We start from the raw sequence: 21,925 nt of genomic DNA on the forward strand, positions 1-21,925 counted from the left end.
TCGCCCCCCCTCCTCCTCTTCCTCCTGCAGAAACGAGAGCTCGTCCACAGACCGCAGTCGCACATCCACTCCATCCGCAGCTGCCACTGTTGCACACCAGGTGTGCCATTATGGGACAGCTAGTGGCAAGCATCAGCAGGCTGTATTGGCAATGAAGTGTTTGGGCGACAACAGACACACCGCGGAAGTTCTGTCCGAGTTCTTTCAGAAAGAAACTCAGTCATGGCTGGGCACTGTACATCTTGAGGCAGGCAAGGTAGTGAGTGATAACGGAAGGAATTTCATGGCCTGGCTCACACCTTAAACCTGGTGGTGCAGTGCTTCCTGAAAAGTTATCCGGGGTTACCCGACCTGCTCCTCAAAGTGCGCAGACTTTGCTCGCATATCCGCCGTTCGCCCGTACACTCCAGCCGTATGCAGAACTATCAGCGGTCTTTGAACCTTCCCCAGCATCGCCTAATCATCGACGTTGCCACAAGGTGGAACTCCACACTGCACATGCTTCAGAGACTGTGCGAACAGAGGCGTGCTGTTATGTTTTTGTGGGAGGATACACATACACGGGCAGGCAGTTGGATGGCAGACATGGAGTTGTCAGGTGTGCAGTGGTCAAAGCTACAAGACCTGTGTCAAGTGCTTGAGTGTTTTGAGGAATGCACACGGCTGGTTTGTGCAGACAACGCCATAATAAGCATGAGCATCCCCCTAATGCATCTGCTGATGCAAAGTTTGACGCACATAAAGGAGCAGGCGTCTGCAGCCGAGGAAGAGGAAAGCCTTGATGACAGTCAGCCATTGTCTGGTCAGGGCCATGTAGAGGACGCGGTAGCGGGCGAAGAGGAGGAGGAGGAGGACGAGGAGGATGATGGGGATGAGTACTTTTTTAATGAGGAAGCTTCTCCTGGGCCAACAGAAATTAGTGGCGTTGCAAGGCCGGGTTCTGTTTTTTTAAGGGAGACAAGTGACGTAGATTTGCCTGTAACTGCCCCTCAAACCAGCACAACCGCAGATTTGACAACTGGAACTTTGGCCCACATGGCGGATTATGCCTTACTTATCCTCAAAAGGGACCCACGCATTATTAAAATGATGAGCGATGACGATTACTGGTTGGCCTGCATCCTTGACCCTTGCTATAAAGGCAAATTGCAAAATATTATGCCACATGAGAACCTCGAACAAACATTAGCAACCAAACAAGCTACTCTTGTAGACCGTTTGATTCAGGCATTCCCAGCACACAGCGCCGGTGATGGTTCTCACACGAGCTGCAGGGGGCTACAGGGCAGAGGTGTTAGAGGTGCACAAATCAGAAGTGGCGTTGGACAGAGGGGTTTTCTGACCAGGTTGTGGAGCGATTTCGCAATGACCGCAGACAGGACAGGTACTGCAGCATCTATTCAAAGTGACAGGAGACAACATTTGTCCAGTATGGTTACTAACTATTTTTCATCCCTTATCGATGTTCTCCCTCAACCGTCATTCCCATTTGATTACTGGGCATCCAAATTAGACACCTGGCCTGAATTGGCAGAATATGCATTGCAGGAGCTTGCTTGCCCAGCAGCTAGTGTGCTATCAGAAAGAGTATTCAGTGCTGCTGGTTCAATATTAACCGAAAAAAGGACTCGTCTGGCTACCCAAAATGTGGATGATCTAACCTTCATTAAAATGAACCACTCCTGGATTTCAAATTATTTTGCCCCACCTTTCCCGGCTGACACCTAGCTTTCCTATAAAAAGGTCTTGCTTGTGGACTGGTCTTACTGAGTGTTCCAATCTCTTAATTTGCAGCAGCTGTTTGTCCAGCATACGACATGTTTACACCTCCCTCAATGGGAAAACTCCCCGCACAGGGCCGTGGTCTCGCCACTTGGCGCAAGCACCCGTTAGAGTGCCGTTTGTCTGAAGAGGTGGGTGTGCCCGCTTTTGGTCGACGGCACTGCCACTGGGTCCCTCGTAGTACAATAAAGTGTCTCTGGCGGTGGTGGCGCGCACCCAACGTCAGACACACCGTTGTAACATGAGGGGCCCTGGGACGGTACCGCCGGCCACAAGAGAGTTCACCCCCCCCCCCAGCTCAAACTGTGCTCTACCACGTGCAAAATTATCTCTCACAGCTCCACCAATGTTTAGTCTATGCGCTGACATCATTCAATGCCTGGCACGGACAATACCAATTTGTTGACATCTATGATACTAGTTAAAGTAGTCTGGGTCAGTGTCCTATATTGACACCAGTAAATACTTACTGCCAAATTACTATGTCAGAAACTCAGCAGATGAGCCCACCCCTGTACCTAAGTATGCCACACTTTTTTTTTTTTTGTTTTTTGGCGAGACATTAACATCTATTTATTTTTTGTGAGTACTAACTGTGTCAGACACTCCTTGCAATCGTCCTCCGCTGACCACACCAATGCTGCCTGTGTAACCCTGCGAGATAACTCTAAGTGCCTTGAGCCTATTTTTATTTATTTTAGGCCTAGTAAGCCTGTCTGCGGTCCCTCCTTGCAATCCTCCTCCGCTGACCACAATGCTGCCTGTGTATCCATGTAACCGATTTAAAACTGCCTTGAGCCTATTTTTAGTTATTTTAGGCCTAGTACGCCTGTCTGCGGTCCGTCCTTGTGATCCTCCTCCTCCGCTGACCACAATGCTGCCTGTGTATCCATGTAACCGATTTAAAACTGCCTTGAGCCTATTTTTAGTTATTTTAGGCCTAGTACGCCTGTCTGCGGTCCCTCCTTGCAACCTTCCTCCGCTGACCACAATGCTGCCTGTGTATCCATGTAACCGATTTAAAACTGCCTTGAGCCTATTTTTAGTTATTTTAGGCCTAGTACGCCTGTCTGCGGTCCGTCCTTGCAATCCTCCTCCTCCGCTGACCACAATGCTGCCTGTGTATCCATGTAACCGATTTAAAACTGCCTTGAGCCTATTTTTATTTATTTTAGGCCTAGTACGCCTGTCTGCGGTCCTTCCTTGCAATCCTCCTCCTCCGCTGACCACAATGCTGCCTGTGTATCCATGTAACCGATTTAAAACTGCCTAGAGCCTATTTTAAGTTATTTTAGGCCTAGTACACCTGTCTGCGGTCCCTCCTTGCAATCCTCCTCTGCTGACCACAATGCTGCCTGTGTATCCATGTAACCGATTTAAAACTGCCTTGAGCCTATTTTTAGTTATTTTAGGCCTAGTACACCTGTCTGCGGTCCCTCCTTGCAATCCTCCGCTGACCACAATGCTGCCTGTGTATCCATGTAACCGATTTAAAACTGCCTTGAGCCTATTTTAAGTTATTTTAGGCCTAGTACACCTGTCTGCGGTCCCTCCTTGCAATCCTCCTCTGCTGACCACAATGCTGCCTGTGTACCCCTGGAACCTATTTTAAAGTGCAAAGAGCCTATTTTTAGTTATTTTAGGCCTAGTACGCCTGTCTGCGGTCCCTCCTTACAATCCTCCTCCTCCGCTGACCACAATGCTGCCTGTGTATCCATGTAACCGATTTAAAACTGCCTTGAGCCTATTTTTAGTTATTTTAGGCCTAGTACGCCTGTCTGCCGTCCCTCCTTGCAATCCTCCTCCGCTGACCACAATGCTGCCTGTGTATCCATGTAACCGATTTAAAACTGCCTTGAGCCTATTTTTAGTTATTTTAGGCCTAGTACGCCTGTCTGTGGTCCCTCCTTGCAATCCTCCTCCTCCGCTGACCACAATGCTGCCTGTGTACCCCTGGAACCTATTTTAAAGTGCAAAGAGCCTATTTCTTTATTTTATGTAATATTAAAAAAGCCATGATGGACTACGCTGTCCCACGCTACGAGCTACCCAGTCGACACTTCTTGCAAGAAAAGCCATCCCAGCCCTCCACCAGCACCACCTCCATTGTCCATGCACTCTGGCAATCTGTGAGTACAAAGGTGCACCTGACAATAGACGCATGGACCTGTAGGCATGGCCACGGAAGGTTACGTGTCCATTATGGCGCAATGGGTTAATGTGGTGGATGCATGGTCCACAGGGGACAGCCTACTAAGTCTGTCTGGAGTCCCTAATTCAAATTTTCCTCCACTGTCTAAATCTGAGCTTCAACCTTCTGGCTCTCATTAAGTGCTTTTTTAAAAAGAATTGGTGGTTGGGGCCTAATACCTCTGTTTGCCGCTCCCTGGTGTTGTCCTCAACTGAATAAATCTGAGCTTCAACCTTCCGGCTATCCTTAAGTGCTTTTTTTAAAAAAATTGGTGGTTGGGGCCTAATACCTCTGTTTGCCGCACCCTGGTGTTGTCCTCAACTGAATAAATCTGAGCTTCAACCTTCTGGCTCTCATTAAGTGCTTTTTTAACAAAAATTGGTGGTTGGGGCCTAATAACTATGTTTGCCGCTCCCTGGTGTTGTCCTCCTCCTGAGTGTTCTCCTCCTCCTTGGTGTTCTCCTCCAGGTTGCCTTGTCTGAGCTTCAACCTTCTGGCTCTCATTAAGTGCTTTTTTAACAAAAAATTGGTGGTTACGGCCTACTAACGGTGTCTGCCGCTCCCTGGTGTTATCCTCAACTGTATAAAGCTGAGCTTCAACCTTCTGGCTCTCATTAAGTGCTTTTTTAACAAAAAATTGGTGGTTACGGCCTACTAACGGTGTCTGCCGCTCCATGGTGTTGTCCTCCACTGTATAAAGCTGAGCTTCAGTCTTTAGGCTTTTGGCCTATAGTAGCAGATATTAAACTGCATTTGGCCTACTAGTGTGGTTGGGCCCTTAAAACAGTGTCTGCTGCTCCTGGGTTTGCTACTCCACTGAACAAAGCAATGCCGCCTGTTTATTCCTGTTACCAATTTTGAACTGCATTTAGCCTACTTTATTCTTTGGCCCTATATCTGTGTTTAGTACTCCTCATCCTGCCCATTGCCCAGCCACTGCTAGATGAGTCTGCTGGTACATCGACCTAGACCACTACATTCCCCTTGCACTCTACACAGCCAGAATCTGACCCTGCTGAAAGTAAGGTTCCCCTTCCCGCATGTTATACCACCTTACACAGGGACAAAGAGGAAGGTGCAGATGAAAGTGCAGGTTCCTTCATCAGGTGGGGGGGCATACTCGTTGGCGACGTCACTGGCACAGGGCCCCTCAGAGTACGCAAAAGTGTCGCTGCTGGTGAGAGGCGCCCCCGCCGTGCAAACACACCGCTGTACTTTGAGGGGCCCTGTGCCAGTGCCAATGCCAACGAGTGGGCCCCCCCTGCTTGCTTAGGATCACAGCACTTGCAAACTTGACATACTTACCTCTCACTGCTCCACCGCCATGACGTAGTCCACGTTTCCTGGGCCCACTAAAACCTTGAACCAGCCCTACCACCCCCCCCCCCACAACTTTTGCCAAATGACCCCCAATTTCCAATGCCCAACTATTATTATAAAGTTAATTAAGATTGACAAGCTTCAGAAACAAGAATGGATGTTTTTGGCATTAAAATGGGCACTGTAGGTGTTTTCCTGGCCTCCACTCACTGCCGACTATGCTTCCCCATTGACTTGCATTGGGTTTCGTGTTTCGGTCGATCCCCGACTTTTAGCGATAATCGGCCGACTGCACTCGACTCGACTTTGGACAAAGTCGGGTTTCGCAAAACCCGACTCGATCTTAAAAAAATGAAAGTCGCTCAACCCTAAGCATGACCAGTGTGGTGGTGGGTCAGTGATGGTCTGGGGTCACACAAACCTCCATGTGATAACAAAGGTGACCCTAATTGCTGTTATGTTATGTACCGGGATGAAATCCTCAGAACCAATGTCAGACCTTACACAGTGGGGTCTGATATCCTCCTTGTGCAGGATACTGCCTGGCCTCATGTAGCCAGGGTACGTAGGCAGTTCCTCGATGATACCATTGACTGGCCAGACCAGAATCCAGTTAACAACCTTGAGGACATTGTTTATCAATGCACCAAAGTGCTAAGCAGTGCAACAGACTGACTGGGAGCCATTGATGTACTGATCCAGGTTTCGGAGGAGATTCTGCAGTATATTATGGTCATCTAACATCACTGTAAAAAAAAAAAAAAAAAAAAAGCTGACCTATGATCATTTTTTTTTTTTTAGAAGCTGTCCAGAAAAAAATAAAAGTAGGCAACCCTGCTATCCACCATCTCATCCGGAGCATGTCCAGACGTTGTCAGCAGTGCACATAGGCACATGGGCCCTGAATCCTGCAGAGTCACATATTCACACCATTTGGATCTGTTTTATTTCATTTTTTTTTTACTTTTGATTTTATGAGATTGTTTTTTACAAGAGTTTTTACTGTTGTAAAAAAATAAGCCCCATAGAGAAATATATATACTGTATACTCAGTTGGATTAAGGTCAGGACTTTAACTAGGCCACTCCAAAGTCTTATTTTTGTTTTTATTAACCCATTTAGAGGTGGACTTGCTAGTGTGTTTTGGATCATTGTCCTGCTGCATAAACCAAGTGCGCTGCAACGTGAGGTCCCAAACAGATGGCCAGGCATTCTCCTTCAGGATTTTTTGGTAGACAGCAGAATTCATGGTTCCATTTACCAAAGCAAGTCTTCCGGGTCCTGAAGCAGCAAAACAGCCCCAGACCATCACACTACCACCACCATATTTTACTGTTGGCGCGATGTTCGTTTTGAGAAATGCTGTGTTACTTCTACGCCAGATGTAATGGGACATACACCTTCCAAAAAGTTCAACTTTTGTCTCATCAATCCACAGAGTATTCTCCCAAAAGTCTAGGGGGTCATCAAGATGTTTTCTGGCAAAACTGAGAAGAGGCTTTATGTTCTTATTGCTCAGCAGTGGTTTTTCTCTTGTAGCTCTGCCATGCAGGCCATTTTTGCCCAGTCTCTTTCTTACAGTAGAGGCATGAACGCTGACCTTAACTGAGGCAAGTGAGACCTGCAGTTCTTTGGATGTTGTTGCGGGGTCTTTTGTGACCTTTTGGATGAGTCGTTGGTGCAACCTTGGGTGTAATTTTGGTCGGCTGACGACTCCTGGGAAAGTTCACCACTGTTTCATGTTTTCGTAATTTGTGGATAATGGCTCTCGGTGTGGTTCGCTGGAGTCCCGAATCTTTAGAAATGGCTTTATAACCTTTTCCAGACTGACAGATCTCAATTACTTTGTTTCTCATTTGTTCCAGAATTTCTTTGGATTGCAGCATGATGTCTAGCTTTTGAGGATCTTTTGGTCTACTTCACTTTGTCAGGCAGGTCCTATTTAAGTGACTTCTTGATTGAGGACAGGTGTGGCAGTAATCAGGCCTGGGTGAAGTTAGGGAATTTGAATTCAGCTTCCCAAAGATGTGATAAAGCACAGTTTATTTCTGTTTTAAGGGGTGGGGGGGGGAACTCTTTCACACAGGGCCCTGTAGGTTTGGACTTCTTCCCTTCATAATAAAAGCCTTCATTTTAAAACTGCATTTTGTGATTGTGTTATCTTTGTCTAATATTTACATTTGTTTGCAGATCTGAAACATTTAAGTGTGACAAACATGCAAAATAGGAAATCAGGAAGGGGGCAAACACATTTGCACACAACTATATATATATACAGAGCGATTTACATAAGTATAGAACACATCACCAGTTTCTTCGTCTCTCCCTATATTATCTGTGAACCAGACGTATCATGAAATGATAACCCCTTTAATGTGGTTTTCTCAGTCCTCCATAAGAAATGCCTTAAAGGGCTGATAAATGTAGGTTTATGGCATCTGCTCTCATAGACTTACATCAAGAGCTTGTGACTGTTACCTCTGACTTCCGGCCAGTCACAAGATGGCGCCGTGGGACTGGAGTGGCACCAGGTAGAGCTGAAGACGGCGGCTGGTGAGTAGAATATTAAAAAACCTCTGGATTGGAGCTCTAATAGATTGTTTAGGTTGGCCGTGCTTCCCATGTAAATAGAGCATTCTGCACGTATACAATATGAGGCTATGTGCACACGTAGAATGGTCCTCTGCGGAAAAATTGGAAAAAATCGGATTTGATAAATATGCAGGGCAAAAACGCTGCGTTTTTGCTGCAGATTTATCGCAGATTTACAGCAGATTTTCCGCGTTTTTTTGTGCGGATTCCGCTGCGGTTTTACACTTGTGGTTTTCTATTATGGAGCAGGTGTAAAACCGCTGCGGAATCCGCAGAAAGAATTGACATGCTGCAGAATATAAACCGCTGCGTTTCCACGTGTTTTTTTCTGCAGCATGGGCACAGCGTTTTCTGTTTCCCATAGGTTTACATTGTAATGTAAACTCATGGGAAACTGCTGCCGACCCGCAGCTGCAGAAACGCTGCGGATCCGCAGCAAAATCCGCAGCGTGTGCACATACCCTCATACTTCTTGACAGCACATGTCCTGTTTTCACAGGGCGATGTGCTGCCGAAAACAATTATTTGTAAGCGTTCGCATGTTCTTTGGATGATCGGCCACCTCTTTACAGCCCATGATTATGGGGAGAAGAGCAATCCTAGGAACGCTAATTCACTATAATCGCACTCTGAGGTCATGTTCACACCAAAGAGGAAAACTTGCTCACAAATTCACAACGAATCTGCAGGCAGAATAGCTTTTTGTGTTACTTTTGGATTTCTTTGCAGATTCCACTCTACTCCATTAAAAGGTACTGAATAGGGTACAATGAGAATAAGCATGAGAATTAAATGAATTCGGAACCGTCCTTCCATTTTTGTGCTGATTTGGGATTTTGAAAACCTCGTTTACATGATTTGCCCTGGAAAATAAATTGCTGTGGATATGTGATGAGTAATCCACACTGCAAATCGGCCTGAGTTTGCAGGTAGAATGAGCCCGCATTGCTATATCTGCCCATTATGTTTGCCATCTACCATTCTACATAAGGCGAATCTGTTCGCCAGGATTCTGTTTTACTTTTATACATAAATGAAAAAACCTGTTCGCCAGGATTCTGTTTTACTTTTATACATAAATGAAAAAACCTGTTCTCTTAGGTGAAACATTTATTATCTTGTAGTAAAACACACAATACTATACACATAATGCTCCTCCCGTCAGTCCAGGGATCGGTGCAGATAAGGGAGGCTGCGGGTAGTTGGAGCTCGCACCCCGGCCAGATTTTAGCCCCGGGGACCTCCTGGTATAACCTTGTTTCTATGAGGCCGGGGAAATATATATATGTTATCCTGAGAATTACACAACTCTTATAAACAGCTTCTATTATACTTGTCGTTTACAGCTGCACGCAATGTTATCTGCCCTCATTTCTGTAAAGTCTTGGCAATGGTGGAGAGATGGTTCCTGAGATTTTCCTTCTTCTGTCTTATCTGCATCTCCAGAGATCTGGCTTCTACAAGGATTTCTTCAAACTTGTGTACTTGTAGTGAATCCACAGCTGAACGTTCACTGAAGAGTAAAAAGGTAAAGCAACATTTTTATGTCCTTGATCCCCTGCAGGCGGAAATACCGGGGATCCATCAAATTACTGCTCCTTAAATGATCATTTCTGAACTTTCCACATTACTGCTGTTTATTTATCAATCCCTATTTAAACCTTTTAACTTGATTTCATCAAACAGCCCCTTTATCATCTGTCTGCAGGATCAGCGGGCGTCTGATCGCTGGGACCCGCATTGATCACTTATCCCAATTAGGATGGATCAGCAGAGAAATTGCGGTCGCGGCTTCATTCATTCTCTCTGCGTTCAGCTGTGACAAGCGACCCCATAGAGATTGAACATAACAGGAATAGAAGTACTCCGTCGGGGATAAAAAAATGTCTCCAATCTGGTGATGGGTGCAGATCCTAGCGGTCAGACACTGATCAGTTAGTTTTTACCGGACAATCCCTTTAAGGTCGGCTGTAATTCTATGGCACTAGTAGAAGTTCTGTTCAGCTGTTCGAGTCTGTTATTTATTTTTTTTTTTACATGGATTCTGAAGCCCCTCCAAAATCTCTAAACAAGCTGAAAATTGATTTCAATGGGAAAATCGACAATGCCTTTTTTTTTTTTCACTGAGATTTTGAAAACCACAAAGCAGAAAAAAAAAGTGACGTCACTTCACTAATGTGGAAATATGCAGCAAACTTCACAATAAAGCCAATAGTACGACTGAGCAAAAGGATTCACAGAACCCTGGACCAGAGGCCACATCAAAGGTTCATGGCCACCGGACCTGTGTTCTGCCAACGCCACACTACCTGACGGCATTTCCAGCTCCTTTTCTGATTTGCAGGCCCGGAATGATGCATGCATGTGATGAAAAGATCTTGTAGGCTGCGAATCAGACTGGAAAAATCAACCTTCAGCTCTAGAAGACATCTGGATCGATGCACATTACGGGCTTTTACCAAGATTGAAAATCATCATCCCCATCCACAGAATATGGATTAGTAGGGGTCTTACTTCTGGGACCACCAGTATTCCTGAGAATGGGTTAGAAGAGAGCGGAGTCGGGCTCATGTACCTCCACTCTATTGTCTATTGGACTGGACTCGGCTATTATGTCTGGCAGTCCCATAGACAATAGAGCAGAGATACACATGCCCAAACCCCACTTCATATAGTATGGGCTCTGCAGAAACCCTTTCTTGGGATCACTGGGGTGCCAGAGCTCCAGACCCCCCCCCCCAGTGATCAAGGACAGGGGGCAACTTTCGATCGTTGGAAAACCCCTTTAACTGAAGAGTCACCGACACTTAGGAGTAAAAAAAAAAGGAAAAAGCTGTTCAGAGAAAAACACTTCCTGAATAGAGATGGGTGGACACCCGGATGTTCGAGTTTGGCTAAACATTTACAAAAAGTTCGGGTTCAAGTGCCAGAACAGTACCCGGACCCGAACCCCATTCACTGAATGAAGGGCCTGAACATCCAGAGTTTTCCACGTACAGCTGTGATTGGATGTATAAAGTTTACCTCTGGTCACTGGTGACGCCTGCGCTGTAAATAAAGAATTTTATAAAATCCGGCATGGGTTCCCCTGTATTTTTGATAACCAGTCAGACAACACTCACAGCCGTGGGCTGCAACCCTCAGCTGTCAGCTTCAGCAGGGCTGGTTATCAAGAATAGAGGGGTCCCCACAATGTATTAATTATTTAAATAAAGACACAGCCACAATAAAGCCTTTTATTTGAAATAAAACAAAACACACTTTTACTTTTTTATTTAAAAATAATAAACATAGCTAGCTCACCTAACACCTAGGAGACGAGGGCTTCAATGGAATTAGGCATTTGGCGAGTATAACGGTGTTTTAATATTTTTAAATAAAAAAGTAAAAGTGTGTTTTGTTTTATTTCACATAAAATACTTTATTCTGGCTGTGTCTTTATTTAAATAATTAAAAAATACATTGTGGAGACCCTTCAATTCTTGATAACCAGCCTTGCTGAAGAGGACAGCTGAGGGTTGCAGCCCCCAGCTATGAGTTTTGTCTGGCTGGTTATCAAACATACAGGAGGAACCCACACCATTTTTTTTTTTAAATTACTTATTTACAGCGCAGGAGCCAACTGAATACTTCCATCAGCCGCTACTGCTCTCACTGTTATTAGCGGCAGCAGATGTCGGCTGATGAAAGCAGTAGTCCCATCAGCTGACACCAATGACCAGAGGTAAACTTGTTACCTCCGATCACAGCTGTGGGCTCACGCTGTCTTTTGATAGGGTGGGAACCGTGGCTCTGACCAGCGGTGATGATTTTACCACCGGGCAATGTCATGCCCGGTGTTCGAGAGGCTGAACCCGAACAGTAACACGGACTTCCTGGTGAAGTTCATGTTCGATGTCCGTGCCCGAACAGTAAGTGTACGGTACAGACGACGAACTTTACTGTTCGGGTTCGCCCATCTCTATTACTGAATGTTTGTCCAATATGTGGCGACAGGAGCGTGGAGAATTTTTATCTGTAGGACGGATGTAAAATCTTAAACGGCAGCATTTTTGTTTTCTTTTTTCTTTTACACAGAAATGTCTGAAATTCCTTTGTCTTAAAACTTTTTAGAATTTTGTCTTTTTGTAGAATATCTTAAAGCACATTGGAGGACACTTACTATTACGCCAGTGTAGAAAAGTCGCAAATTACAGCGCATGCCATTAGTTTGTGACTTTTTAACTTTCCCCACAGCTCACGACACTCTTCTAAAAATTGAGCGGCACTTACTGAATGGGGCCGGGGACACTTGTAGGCCGATAAATTTACTATACTTTATCCTATACTATTGCAAAAATGATAGGGTCTTCTCCACCACTCTCCTAAAATCACCATAAATGAGACTGACGGCGCCACCATTGCGGGGGACGTGGTCCGTCTCGTGCTCACCTCAGGGTCTTTGCATAGTTGGAGAACAGCAGGCTGACATCTTTGCTTAAGTCTGTGAACAGAAAACCAAGCGATCATACAAATGTGGGGGCGAATGCAGCATGAGAATAAACTCCACCAACCTTTCATTAGGGTCTCCATGTCTTCCACCTTCGGGCTGTCTGACGGCAGGTTTGTGGCTGATGAACACTGAACGATCTCGGGGTCTTCATTCTGATTTTGTGAGTTGAAACCAAAGTAACTTATGTAATAACCTGCCGTAACTTATACAGCAATTCATTTATTTAACATCTACTAACTATAAGTCTTCAGCAGCTCCTATTGTAAACGCTAATTTAAAGGCGCGACCCTAAGCAGACTTTACTCTGAGACCCATTTTTTGGTTATTGCACCCCTTGCATATATGTGTACGTAGGGCTGTGGATTTGCCCTAGTATACTGCCTGATATATCCTGGACCTCTATATGTCTCCCTCCCCCACCCCTGTATTTTTACCATATGCTTTGGCAATGCTAACTTGTACTTAGTCCTGCCAATAAAGCTCATTTGAATTTGAATTGAATTACTGCCACCTAGTGGCTGCTTTTTGCACATAATAGGACAATGTGGGAAGTTGAGCACTGCAATCATTGCTACTAGAAGTGATCTGCTGGGGATCAATCACCCATCTGAAGTTTATGATTAGCAAACTTTTTTTGGAGAGGAGGGTGAGGGTCCAACGAAGTAAAAAAAAGAAAAGAAAAAAATAAGATGTCTCTCTATTAAGTCCTCTCTTGGTGATGTAGACAGAACACTGCCATCAGCCGGGGGGAGAAGAGACTTGTGGAACATGGATAAAGATTGCAGGACTAACGTACGTTAAGTCTTCCGATTCTTACCAATGATTGTTATTCTGGAGCACACTGCGCCTCTGCCTCCTGGCATACCTTTTGCTGGGGTGCGGCGCTCTCCCGTATGACATCCGTATGCAATACGTTTTTTTCTCAGCAACTATTTTTATACAATCATTTACGGGACCATTTACAATGTTCTATGCCACACAATGGTAAGGTATCTGTAAAAAAAAGGACGGAAAACGGATGGTCCGTATTCTGTCCGTTTTTTTGCTCGCACCCATTGACTTGCATTGGCAAGTCTCGTCCGAGACTCGCAGCAAATCGCAGCATGCTGCGATTTTTTTCTCAGTCCGATTTCGGCTAGAAAACACACAATGTATAAAAAATCTGTCCCGATTATGTCTGCTGAGAATCGCACAAATATTCTCCGCATGGTGATCCGTATCTCATCCGTGTGCAATGCCAGGATGCGATTTTTTTCTCAAAGTATCCGTGTGTCATCAGTATGTCATCTGTATGGTGAGATTTTCTCACACACTTGCAAAATGAGCAAATAATGGCTGAGCCTTTCCTGTCACCTGCCCAATGCCTGAGAATTTCTCGCAAGTCACACTATGGTCCGTGTGCTGTGCGATTTTTTTTCTCGCACCAATAGACTTGCATTGGCGATTCTCAGCTGAGATACGCGGACTGAGATTTCACTCGCAAGTATAATACAGACGAGAAACAAATGGATGATGGGAGCTGCTCCATAGATTAACATTGGTCCGAGTGCTATGTGATTTTTTTATCGCATAGCACTCGTCCGTATTAAGACTAGTGTGACCCCGGCCTTCGGCTGAGAAAAAAAATCGCAAATGAGATGTCACCTATTGAATATCATTGGTCCGAGTGCAATCTGATTTTTTATCGGATTGCACTCATCCGTTTTGCTCGCAAGTGAGTATGAACCCTAACCCTTTGAGTAGGATACAGACATTCCCTTTAATATATTTGTGTCACCCCCACACAGCTTTACTTTAGGCCCCCTGGTGACAGATGGAGGACCCCAGCAATTATTTGTCATCTATCCCGTGGACAGGAGGTAAATGTTATTTGTGGGCCGTGGCGTTGACGGCCCGGCCGTTACCAGTATTCATCTTACTGCTGCGCCGTTACCGGTGTCCTGCAGTTACTCACTTCTTTCTTCCTTTTCGTCACTTTGCTCTCGTACTTCCCAGCGCTGCTCGCCATCGTCTCCATATATGCTTAAGAATGAAACAGAGAAAACGTAAGAAACGTCAGAAGAAAGAGATGAGATTTTTATTGATTTTAATGTTCCTGCCAATTTTGGATTACTACAACACATCCAGGAAAAACATTGATCGGAGCTCCAGATGATTGACAGCTCACCACTTAGGAGTCTCTGGTCTAAACACAGGACAGAGAGGAGTACAGAGCGTCTCAGGCTGTCTCTCCTGTGCTGCGGATGACGCTCACACACAGGGCAGAGGGGAGGACAGAGCGTCTCAGGCCGTCTCTCCTGTGCTGCGGATGACGCTCACACACAGGGTAGAGGGGAATATAGAGCGTCTCAGGCTGTCTCTCCTGTGCTGCGGATGACGCTCACACACAGGGTAGAGGGGAATATAGAGCGTCTCAGGCTGTCTCTCCTGTGCTGCGGATGACGCTCACACACAGGGTAGAGGGGAGTACAGAGCGTCTCAGGCTGTCTCTCCTGTGCTGCGGATGACGCTCACACACAGGACAGAGAGGAGTACAGGGCGTCTCAGGCTGTCTCTCCTGTGCTGAGGACGACACTCACACACAGGACAAAGGGGAGTACAGAGCGTCGCAGGCTGTCTCTCCTGTGCTGTGGATGACGCTCACACACAGGGCAGAGGGGAGTACAGAGCGTCTCAGGCTGTCACTCCTGTGCTGTGGATGACGCTCACACACAGGGCAGAGGGGAGTACAGAGCGTCTCAGGCTGTCACTCCTGTGCTGCGGACGACACTCACACACAGGACAAAGGGGAGTACAGAGCGTCTAAGGCTGTCACTCCTGTGCTGTGGATGACGCTCACACACAGGGCAGAGGGGAGTACAGAGCGTCTCAGGCTGTCTCTCCTGTGCTGCGGATGACGCTCACACACAGGACAAAGGGGAGTACAGAGCGTCTCAGGCTGTCACTCCTGTGCTGCGGACGACACTCACACACAGGACAAAGGGGAGTACAGAGCGTCTCAGGCTGTCACTCCTGTGCTGTGGATGACGCTCACACACAGGGCAGAGGGGAGTACAGAGCATCTCAGGCTGTCTCTCCTGTGCTGTGGACGACGCTCACACACAGGGCAGAGGGGAGTATAGAGCGTCTCAGGCCGTCTCTCCTGTGCTGAGGACGACGCTCACACACAGGGCAGAGGGGAGTACAGGGCGTCTCAGGCTGTCTCTCCTGTGCTGAGGATGAAGCTCACACACAGGACAAAGGGGAGTACAGAGCGTCTCAGGCCGTCTCTCCTGTGCTGAGGACGACGCTCACACACAGGGCAGAGGGGAGTACAGGGCGTCTCAGGCTGTCTCTCCTGTGCTGAGGATGACGCTCACACACAGGGCAGAGGGGAGGACAGAGCGTCTCAGGCTGTCTCTCCTGTGCTGTGGACTGGGCACGCTCACACACAGGGCAGAGGGGAGTACAGAGCGTCTCAGGCTGTCTCTCCTGTGCTGTGGACTGGGCACGCTCACACACAGGGCAGAGGGGAGTACAGGGCGTCTCAGGCTGTCTCTCCTATGCTGAGGATGACGCTCACACACAGGGCAGAGGGGAGTACAGGGCGTCTCAGGCTGTCTCTCCTGTGCTGTGGACTGGGCACGCTCACTGTCCTGTGCAGTTCTGGAGGGGGCGCCTGTCGCCCTCTTTTTGATGCTCTCTGCACTTTGCTGAGCTTCACTAACTCTGTCAGCGAGCTCCTCTATGGGAAAGCAATGGTAAACCCTTGTACCAGATGCTGCGGTTTAAAAGAAAGAGAAAAAAAAACCAGCTGTCATTAATTCTCCCTCCTCAGGGTCACTGTGCATCACCAGCGGGGGCAGCACCACCCCTGCAGCAGCCTCATAGCTACATTGTATCCCTATCATACCAGCTCAGCAGCTGCGCCCTCTAGTGTCCAACCGTGGGAAATGTGACAAATTACAGTTTTACTGTTCATTTTTTCTGCATTTTTTTTGTAACATTTGCAATTCACTTTAATAATATTTATTCAAAAGATTTCCTTTAAGAAGGTAAGACAGCCCCTTTAAGTCGCCCACACATCCCCCTCCTATGTAAGTTTCTATTGCACCGCAGCCCTGCCAGCTTCCCCTGTTCCTGAGAACACAAGCCACCATTCAGCTGCCGTATACAGCGCCTCCTACCGTCACCGGCGGCTCTGAGGGCTCCCTCCGCGCTACAGCCGGGGAACAAGAGACTGTATGCGGATCTGCGCGCTCCTCACCCCGGATAATGGCTGCGTGGTGGAGCGCATGCGCAGATGGAGCGTTCCCCCGCGGCACCATGTCTGAGGTTAGAGCGGAGCTGCGCGCCAAGAGACGCATTCGTGTTAGGTCTCCCCCTGGCGGTCGCCAATGCTCCTACAGCGGCTGTCTGTCCTCAGTGTGCTGTGCACGGGGCTCTGTGTCTTTTGCGTCATTTGCAGGAAAAAGAAAGTAAAGCATGATGGAAAACAGAGAAACGCTCCATGCAGATCAGCTGCCATCATCACAGGGTCAGCAGGCAATTATTTAAAGGCCTAGTCAATAGTTGGGGACAATTTTTCTTAAATGCATGGATTTGGGGGTAAAAATCTTTTTTTATTGACTTTCTTTGCACTGTTTGCCTCTTACATCCTTTGCGTTGTATTGCTTATTGCAGAACGAGTTAACTGAGGTTCCATCAGTGAGCGCGCCATGAAGTCTGACGAGGAGTTTGTAGCTCTTTTATGCCTTTTTTTGTGCTGATTTACGACTGCAGACCCAATCGAAGCTGAATGAGCAGGGAAATAACTGCAGCCGGCGTAAATCTGACATCTGCAGGGATGGAGGGTGAGCGTATTGTAAATTTTTGTTTAAAGGGGTTAAAAATTGATGGCGGGCGATTATTAGGCTAGACTGGTGTGATCCGCTAACTGAGCAGAACGCAGACATTTGTTGATACAGGTGATAACTTGCAGTTTATGTTCCCGATTACTACGTGGGTATTAAACACCATTAATGCCTATGACACAGACCTGGGGGTGGCGGAGATCAGTTGGCTTCATCCCTGTATTTCTTTTATTGTGCCGTTCATCCCCATTAATACAAGACGATGATTCCTACAACCTTGGACATAACCTTAAAGGGAACTTACAGGACATGCCTGGCCGACTTATTGGAGCAGCGGCTACAGGGAGAAAATGAATGAAGTTTTATTCTCGCTGCAGCCGCTCATTTCCAATCATCGGGGCAATGCGGGGGCAGGTCACCGTCACCATCATGTAATCACTCCCCAACACTGTGATTGACAGCCCGCTCTGCAGCGACAACTTCTCTTTAATGGACAAGTATTGTGTTCATAAAGAGAGAAGGATAACAACAAGAAGGATAACAACAAGATTGCATCTTCGTTTCTTATAAGACCTCATTCAGACATTTTTTATTTTTTCTTCCAAAAATGCAGAACGGTATAATTAGCACCAAATCCAGAGTCTGTAATTAACTAGTAAAGGTCATTTTATTTTTATTTTTTTTCATAAATGAATAGTACACATGAAAATAAGAAACTTTGTAATTTGTCTTATCCGAGAATTCCGCTTCTTTTTCCTCCTGGACTGATTGTTCCTGGATAATATCTGTATTCTGTGAACTCAAACTTCCACTTACAGAGATAAGAGATGACAGTTGGTGCTTTTAAAATTCACTGCAGAAGAGAGAGGAGCCAGAGGAACCCCGACATCTTGCTGTAAGTTCTCATCAGCTGCAGATCTCCATAGAACTTTCCGAGCACCAACTGTAATCTATCTCAGCAATGGGAAAATCTGTATTCACTGAAGATGCATTTTACTTGTGAATTGAGAATTTTGAGAATGAAAGATCAGTCCAGGAGGAGAAAAAAGAAGATTTCTCTGATAAGATGTTTTACAAAGTTGCTTATTATCATGTGTACCATTAATTTAGGAAGTAAAATGGCACCTTTAGGCAGCGTTCCTTCAGAACATTAGGCAGTAGCCTTCAGGTATCAAATATTCTTGGGTTATCAAGAGAGTGGTCCAAAAAGGTGAGATCATTGACTTGCACAAACAAGGAAAAGAACAGTTGGCTCCTACTATATATGCTCAAAACTATAGAAATAAGCCACTAAAAAATTTTTAGGAGTCTGTTCCATGGAGAGATAAATGTATGTATGGAGGGGGAAGAATCAAGTTTATGCTGAAAATAACACTCTCCCACAGTGAAGCATGGTGGTGCCTCAGTGATACCTACAGTGAGGAATGGTGGTAACTTTGCAATGCTTATAGTGAAGAATGGTGGTGGATTGCTGATGCTTACCGTGAAGCATGGCAGTGGCTCACTGATGTCTACAGTGTAGGGACTTGGTGATGCCTACAGTGAAGAATGGTTGGAACGTGGTGATGTCTACAGTGAAGCATGATGATGGCTCAATGATGTCTACAGTGAAACATGGTGGTCGCATGGAGATGTCTACAGTGAAGAACTGTGGAGACTTGGTGATGCCTACAGTAAAGAATGGTCGGAACTTAGTGATGCCTACAGTGAAGCATGGTGGTGGTTTTGTGAAGTTTACAGTGAAGCATGGAAGTGACTCAAATGATGTCTAAAGTGAAACATGGAGGTGTAAATGTGATGCTTACAGTAAAGAATGGTGGTGGCTTGGTGATGTCTGCTGTGAAGAATAGTGGAGACTTGGTGATGCCTACAGTGAAGCATGGTCGGGGCTTGATGATGTCTACAATGAAGTATAGTTGGGGCTCTGTAATGCCTACAGTAAAGCACTGCAGTGGCTCAATCGTACTTACAGTGAAGCATGGCGGGGGCTCCGAGATTTCTACAGTAAAGAACGGTGATGTCTCAGTGATGTGTACAGTGAAGTATAGTTGGGGCTCAGTGATGCACGGTAATGTCTACAGTGAAGAATGGTTGGAGTTTGGTGGTGCCTACAGTGAAGCATGGTGGTGGTTTGGTGCCACTCTGGAGCTGCTTTACTTCCTCTGGCACTGGAAACCTACAGTGTATGGAGGGCAAAATGAATTTAATAAAGTATCAGGAAATCCCAGGAGAAAACATTATTCTTTCTGTGAGGAAGCTGAAGCTTGGGGTGTCATTGGATCTTCCAAAAGGACAATGATCCCAATCACCGCAAAGTCCACCAAGCCTTAGTTTCAATAGTAGTCTTGGAAGGCTATGGAGTGGCCATCACAGTCACCTGACTTAACCTCCATTACCCAGAATAACCTAAGAGCTCTTGGGAACGCTGCCAAAAACTGTTGTTTGTTTATAGACTACACTTACATCAGGTCATAACAGCCAAAGGGGCTGTGTTAATGACTAAAGATGCTGATCGTGGAGTGATGAGGTCAGTAAAAGTGGCATTTTTTTCTGGATTTGGCAAAACTACTTGTATTAATTACATTATTCTCATTTCATTGCTGTATTGCAAACAGTAGAACATTTGTACAATTTTCTGATAAACCTGTGACAGGGGTGGGGGGGATAATAATATCGGTTGCAGCTGAACTTGCTCTGAATAACACTCAGCCCTTTTGCTTTTGGTCCTGAAGTTCTGCAATTGCGGTAATCCAGGTATTACTGGGATGATTGCCAATGAGGTGAAACCCCAACTGAAAACATGAAATGACAGCTCCACCCTGGCTGCCGGTTATTGCTGCACATGAACATTTTACTGGAAGACGCACCTCTTAGAAACCTGTTAGACCAAAACATAAGGGCCTAAATGTAAAACCAATCCCGTAGCGATAACATAATCTTTATCAAATAAATCCTGCTTCACCACAAATTGATAGTGCTCCAAAGCCTCAAATTACAGCGAAAAACTTGTATGCCTCTTTTCTCTTTTCCTCACACACCAGTCTTCTTCCTTCCCTGCTGTTCTGTCAGACACTATCTCTCATGTTTATTCAGTGTTTTATGGCTTCCTCTACTTATCTTTATGGCAAAACTGTCAGCTTCACTACAAGATAGCTGCTGCATTCCCTGCCTCTGCTTTTATACAGGCTAATGATGGTCTCTCTGGATTGGCTATGCTATATAATGTGATGTTATAGCTGCAAGGTATTATGGAGAAGCCCATCCACGGTCATTTGATTCTGGCCGGTTGCTACGTAAAAAATGGTGGTAGTCATTCTAGGTGATTTGCGCAAAAATCACAAATTGGTCCAATTTTGGGGTTTCAGGCAATTCCTAAAAATGTGTCACAAATTCCATTAGCACCAGATGAAAGCACACATCTCTACCAACCAGGTTACTCCAATAATATCAGACAGATTCTTTAAACTCTTACTGGTCTTGATTTCAGATTCTCTCTTTCTACTCCACTATTTTATATGGGGCCTTCCACATCAATGGAGTCAAATTTGGACAATCGCTTTTTAGATTTGGAGTCTCCAGTAGCGGAGCTACAGATGATAAAGGTAAGGTGGTGGGACACATGAGTCAGACAAGGACAGGGTAGGTAGACTTCAGTTGTAAACAGGTGGAGGTCAGAGAAAGGTGTAATTTGGGTCAAATCCAAATAGTCTTGGACAAATGCACCTCCATAATGTACAGGAAGCAGTAGGACTTTATTGCTCAAGCATGGGAAGATGGGGAAAGGCTATAATGAATGAGCAATGGCCACCAACAAACTGGAAGTCAACACCCGTGGAAGGTACCTGCAGTGGATCCAGGAGAGAAGCAGCAAAGAGGAGGACTCTAGCCACAGAACACCCACCCAGGAAAGCAGTGGTGGACAGAGAGATGGTGGACATGAACAAGCCACACAGAGGAGCGGTACGGAAGAGCAAGATCCCATCCAAGGTGAATAAGCAGCAGGAACGGACATGGGAATTTACCTCAAACAGCCGCCATAATTGGTCCACTCGGTCACCAGACCTCGAAACTTAAAAACTAGAGTAAAAACGAAACAAAAAGATAAGATGATAGATATCACAATAAAAGAAAATCCAATTTTTATAGTCTGTGTAAATCAATTCAGTCTATCGACCACTTCCATAATCTGTTCTTGTCTTACCTCTCGGCATCCACAGCTCTCTTTCTTCTAATTATCCTGCCTGGCACAAAATCACATGTGCATCATGCTGCAACGATGATGTCAAAAGAAGATCCATGGATGCCGGAGGTAGGACTCCAGTCTGGTGGCCACTGATTACAGACCTGGACGAGGGTCCATTTGCACTAACTCTAACCATTTTTAACCAAGATTTTCCCTGAATATCATGTTTCTACTTTAAGTATAAGTGATGTAATCACGTTCACATACCAGCGGTTTCCACACTGGCTTTGTATTCCCCAGAACTCTGTAATTACTTTTTTTTGTAGGATGCACATGGGTGGGGACGTGACAGGCAGATTTTCCCATCATTGCTGAGTAGGAGTGAAGAAAATCATGTTTAGGTGTATCTTCAGTTGTAGACAGGTGGAGGTCAGAGAAAGGTACAATTTAGGTCAAATCCAAATGGTCTTGGCCAAATGCACCTCCATAATGTACAGGATGCAGTAGGACTTTATTGCTCAAGCATGGAAAGA

The 21,925-nt window shown here is 45.8% G+C and overlaps 1 protein-coding gene across 3 annotated transcripts; it reads right to left on the reverse strand.

Moving 5' to 3' along the window:
• Window positions 1–8,983: 8,983 nt before the first annotated feature.
• Window positions 8,984–21,302, reverse strand: TEX12 (testis expressed 12). Of its 3 annotated transcripts, none has more exons than XM_077249746.1 (5): window positions 21,232–21,302; window positions 14,332–14,399; window positions 12,439–12,529; window positions 12,317–12,368; window positions 8,984–9,398 (listed from the first exon to the last, which is right to left on the reverse strand). In XM_077249746.1, exons 2-5 carry the CDS (start codon window positions 14,392–14,394, stop codon window positions 9,254–9,256), a joined length of 351 nt encoding a protein of 116 aa, XP_077105861.1. In that variant the 5' UTR covers window positions 14,395–14,399; window positions 21,232–21,302; the 3' UTR covers window positions 8,984–9,253. The 3 variants fall into 3 exon arrangements, with proteins under 3 accessions (XP_077105861.1, XP_077105859.1, XP_077105860.1); XM_077249744.1 differs by lacking the exon at window positions 21,232–21,302 and adding an exon at window positions 16,624–16,778; XM_077249745.1 differs by lacking the exon at window positions 21,232–21,302 and adding an exon at window positions 16,544–16,695.
• Between the last annotated feature and the right edge of the window lie 623 nt (window positions 21,303–21,925).

This window comes from Ranitomeya variabilis, chromosome 4 (genome assembly GCF_051348905.1).
Source record: "Ranitomeya variabilis isolate aRanVar5 chromosome 4, aRanVar5.hap1, whole genome shotgun sequence".
Lineage (NCBI taxonomy): Eukaryota > Metazoa > Chordata > Amphibia > Anura > Dendrobatidae > Ranitomeya > Ranitomeya variabilis.

Excerpts from the sequence above, each read along its gene's own strand:
- TEX12 (XM_077249744.1), bottom strand. The coding sequence starts at position 16,723 with ATGCGTCTCTTGGCGCGCAGCTCCGCTCTAACCTCAGACATGGTGCCG. Across the intron at positions 12,530-14,331 it reads TGACGAAAAGGAAGAAAGAA|AATGAAGACCCCGAGATCGT; the intron begins GTGAGTAACTGC and ends TCACAAAATCAG. Across the intron at positions 9,399-12,316 it reads AACTATGCAAAGACCCTGAG|TGAACGTTCAGCTGTGGATT; the intron begins GTGAGCACGAGA and ends TTTACTCTTCAG.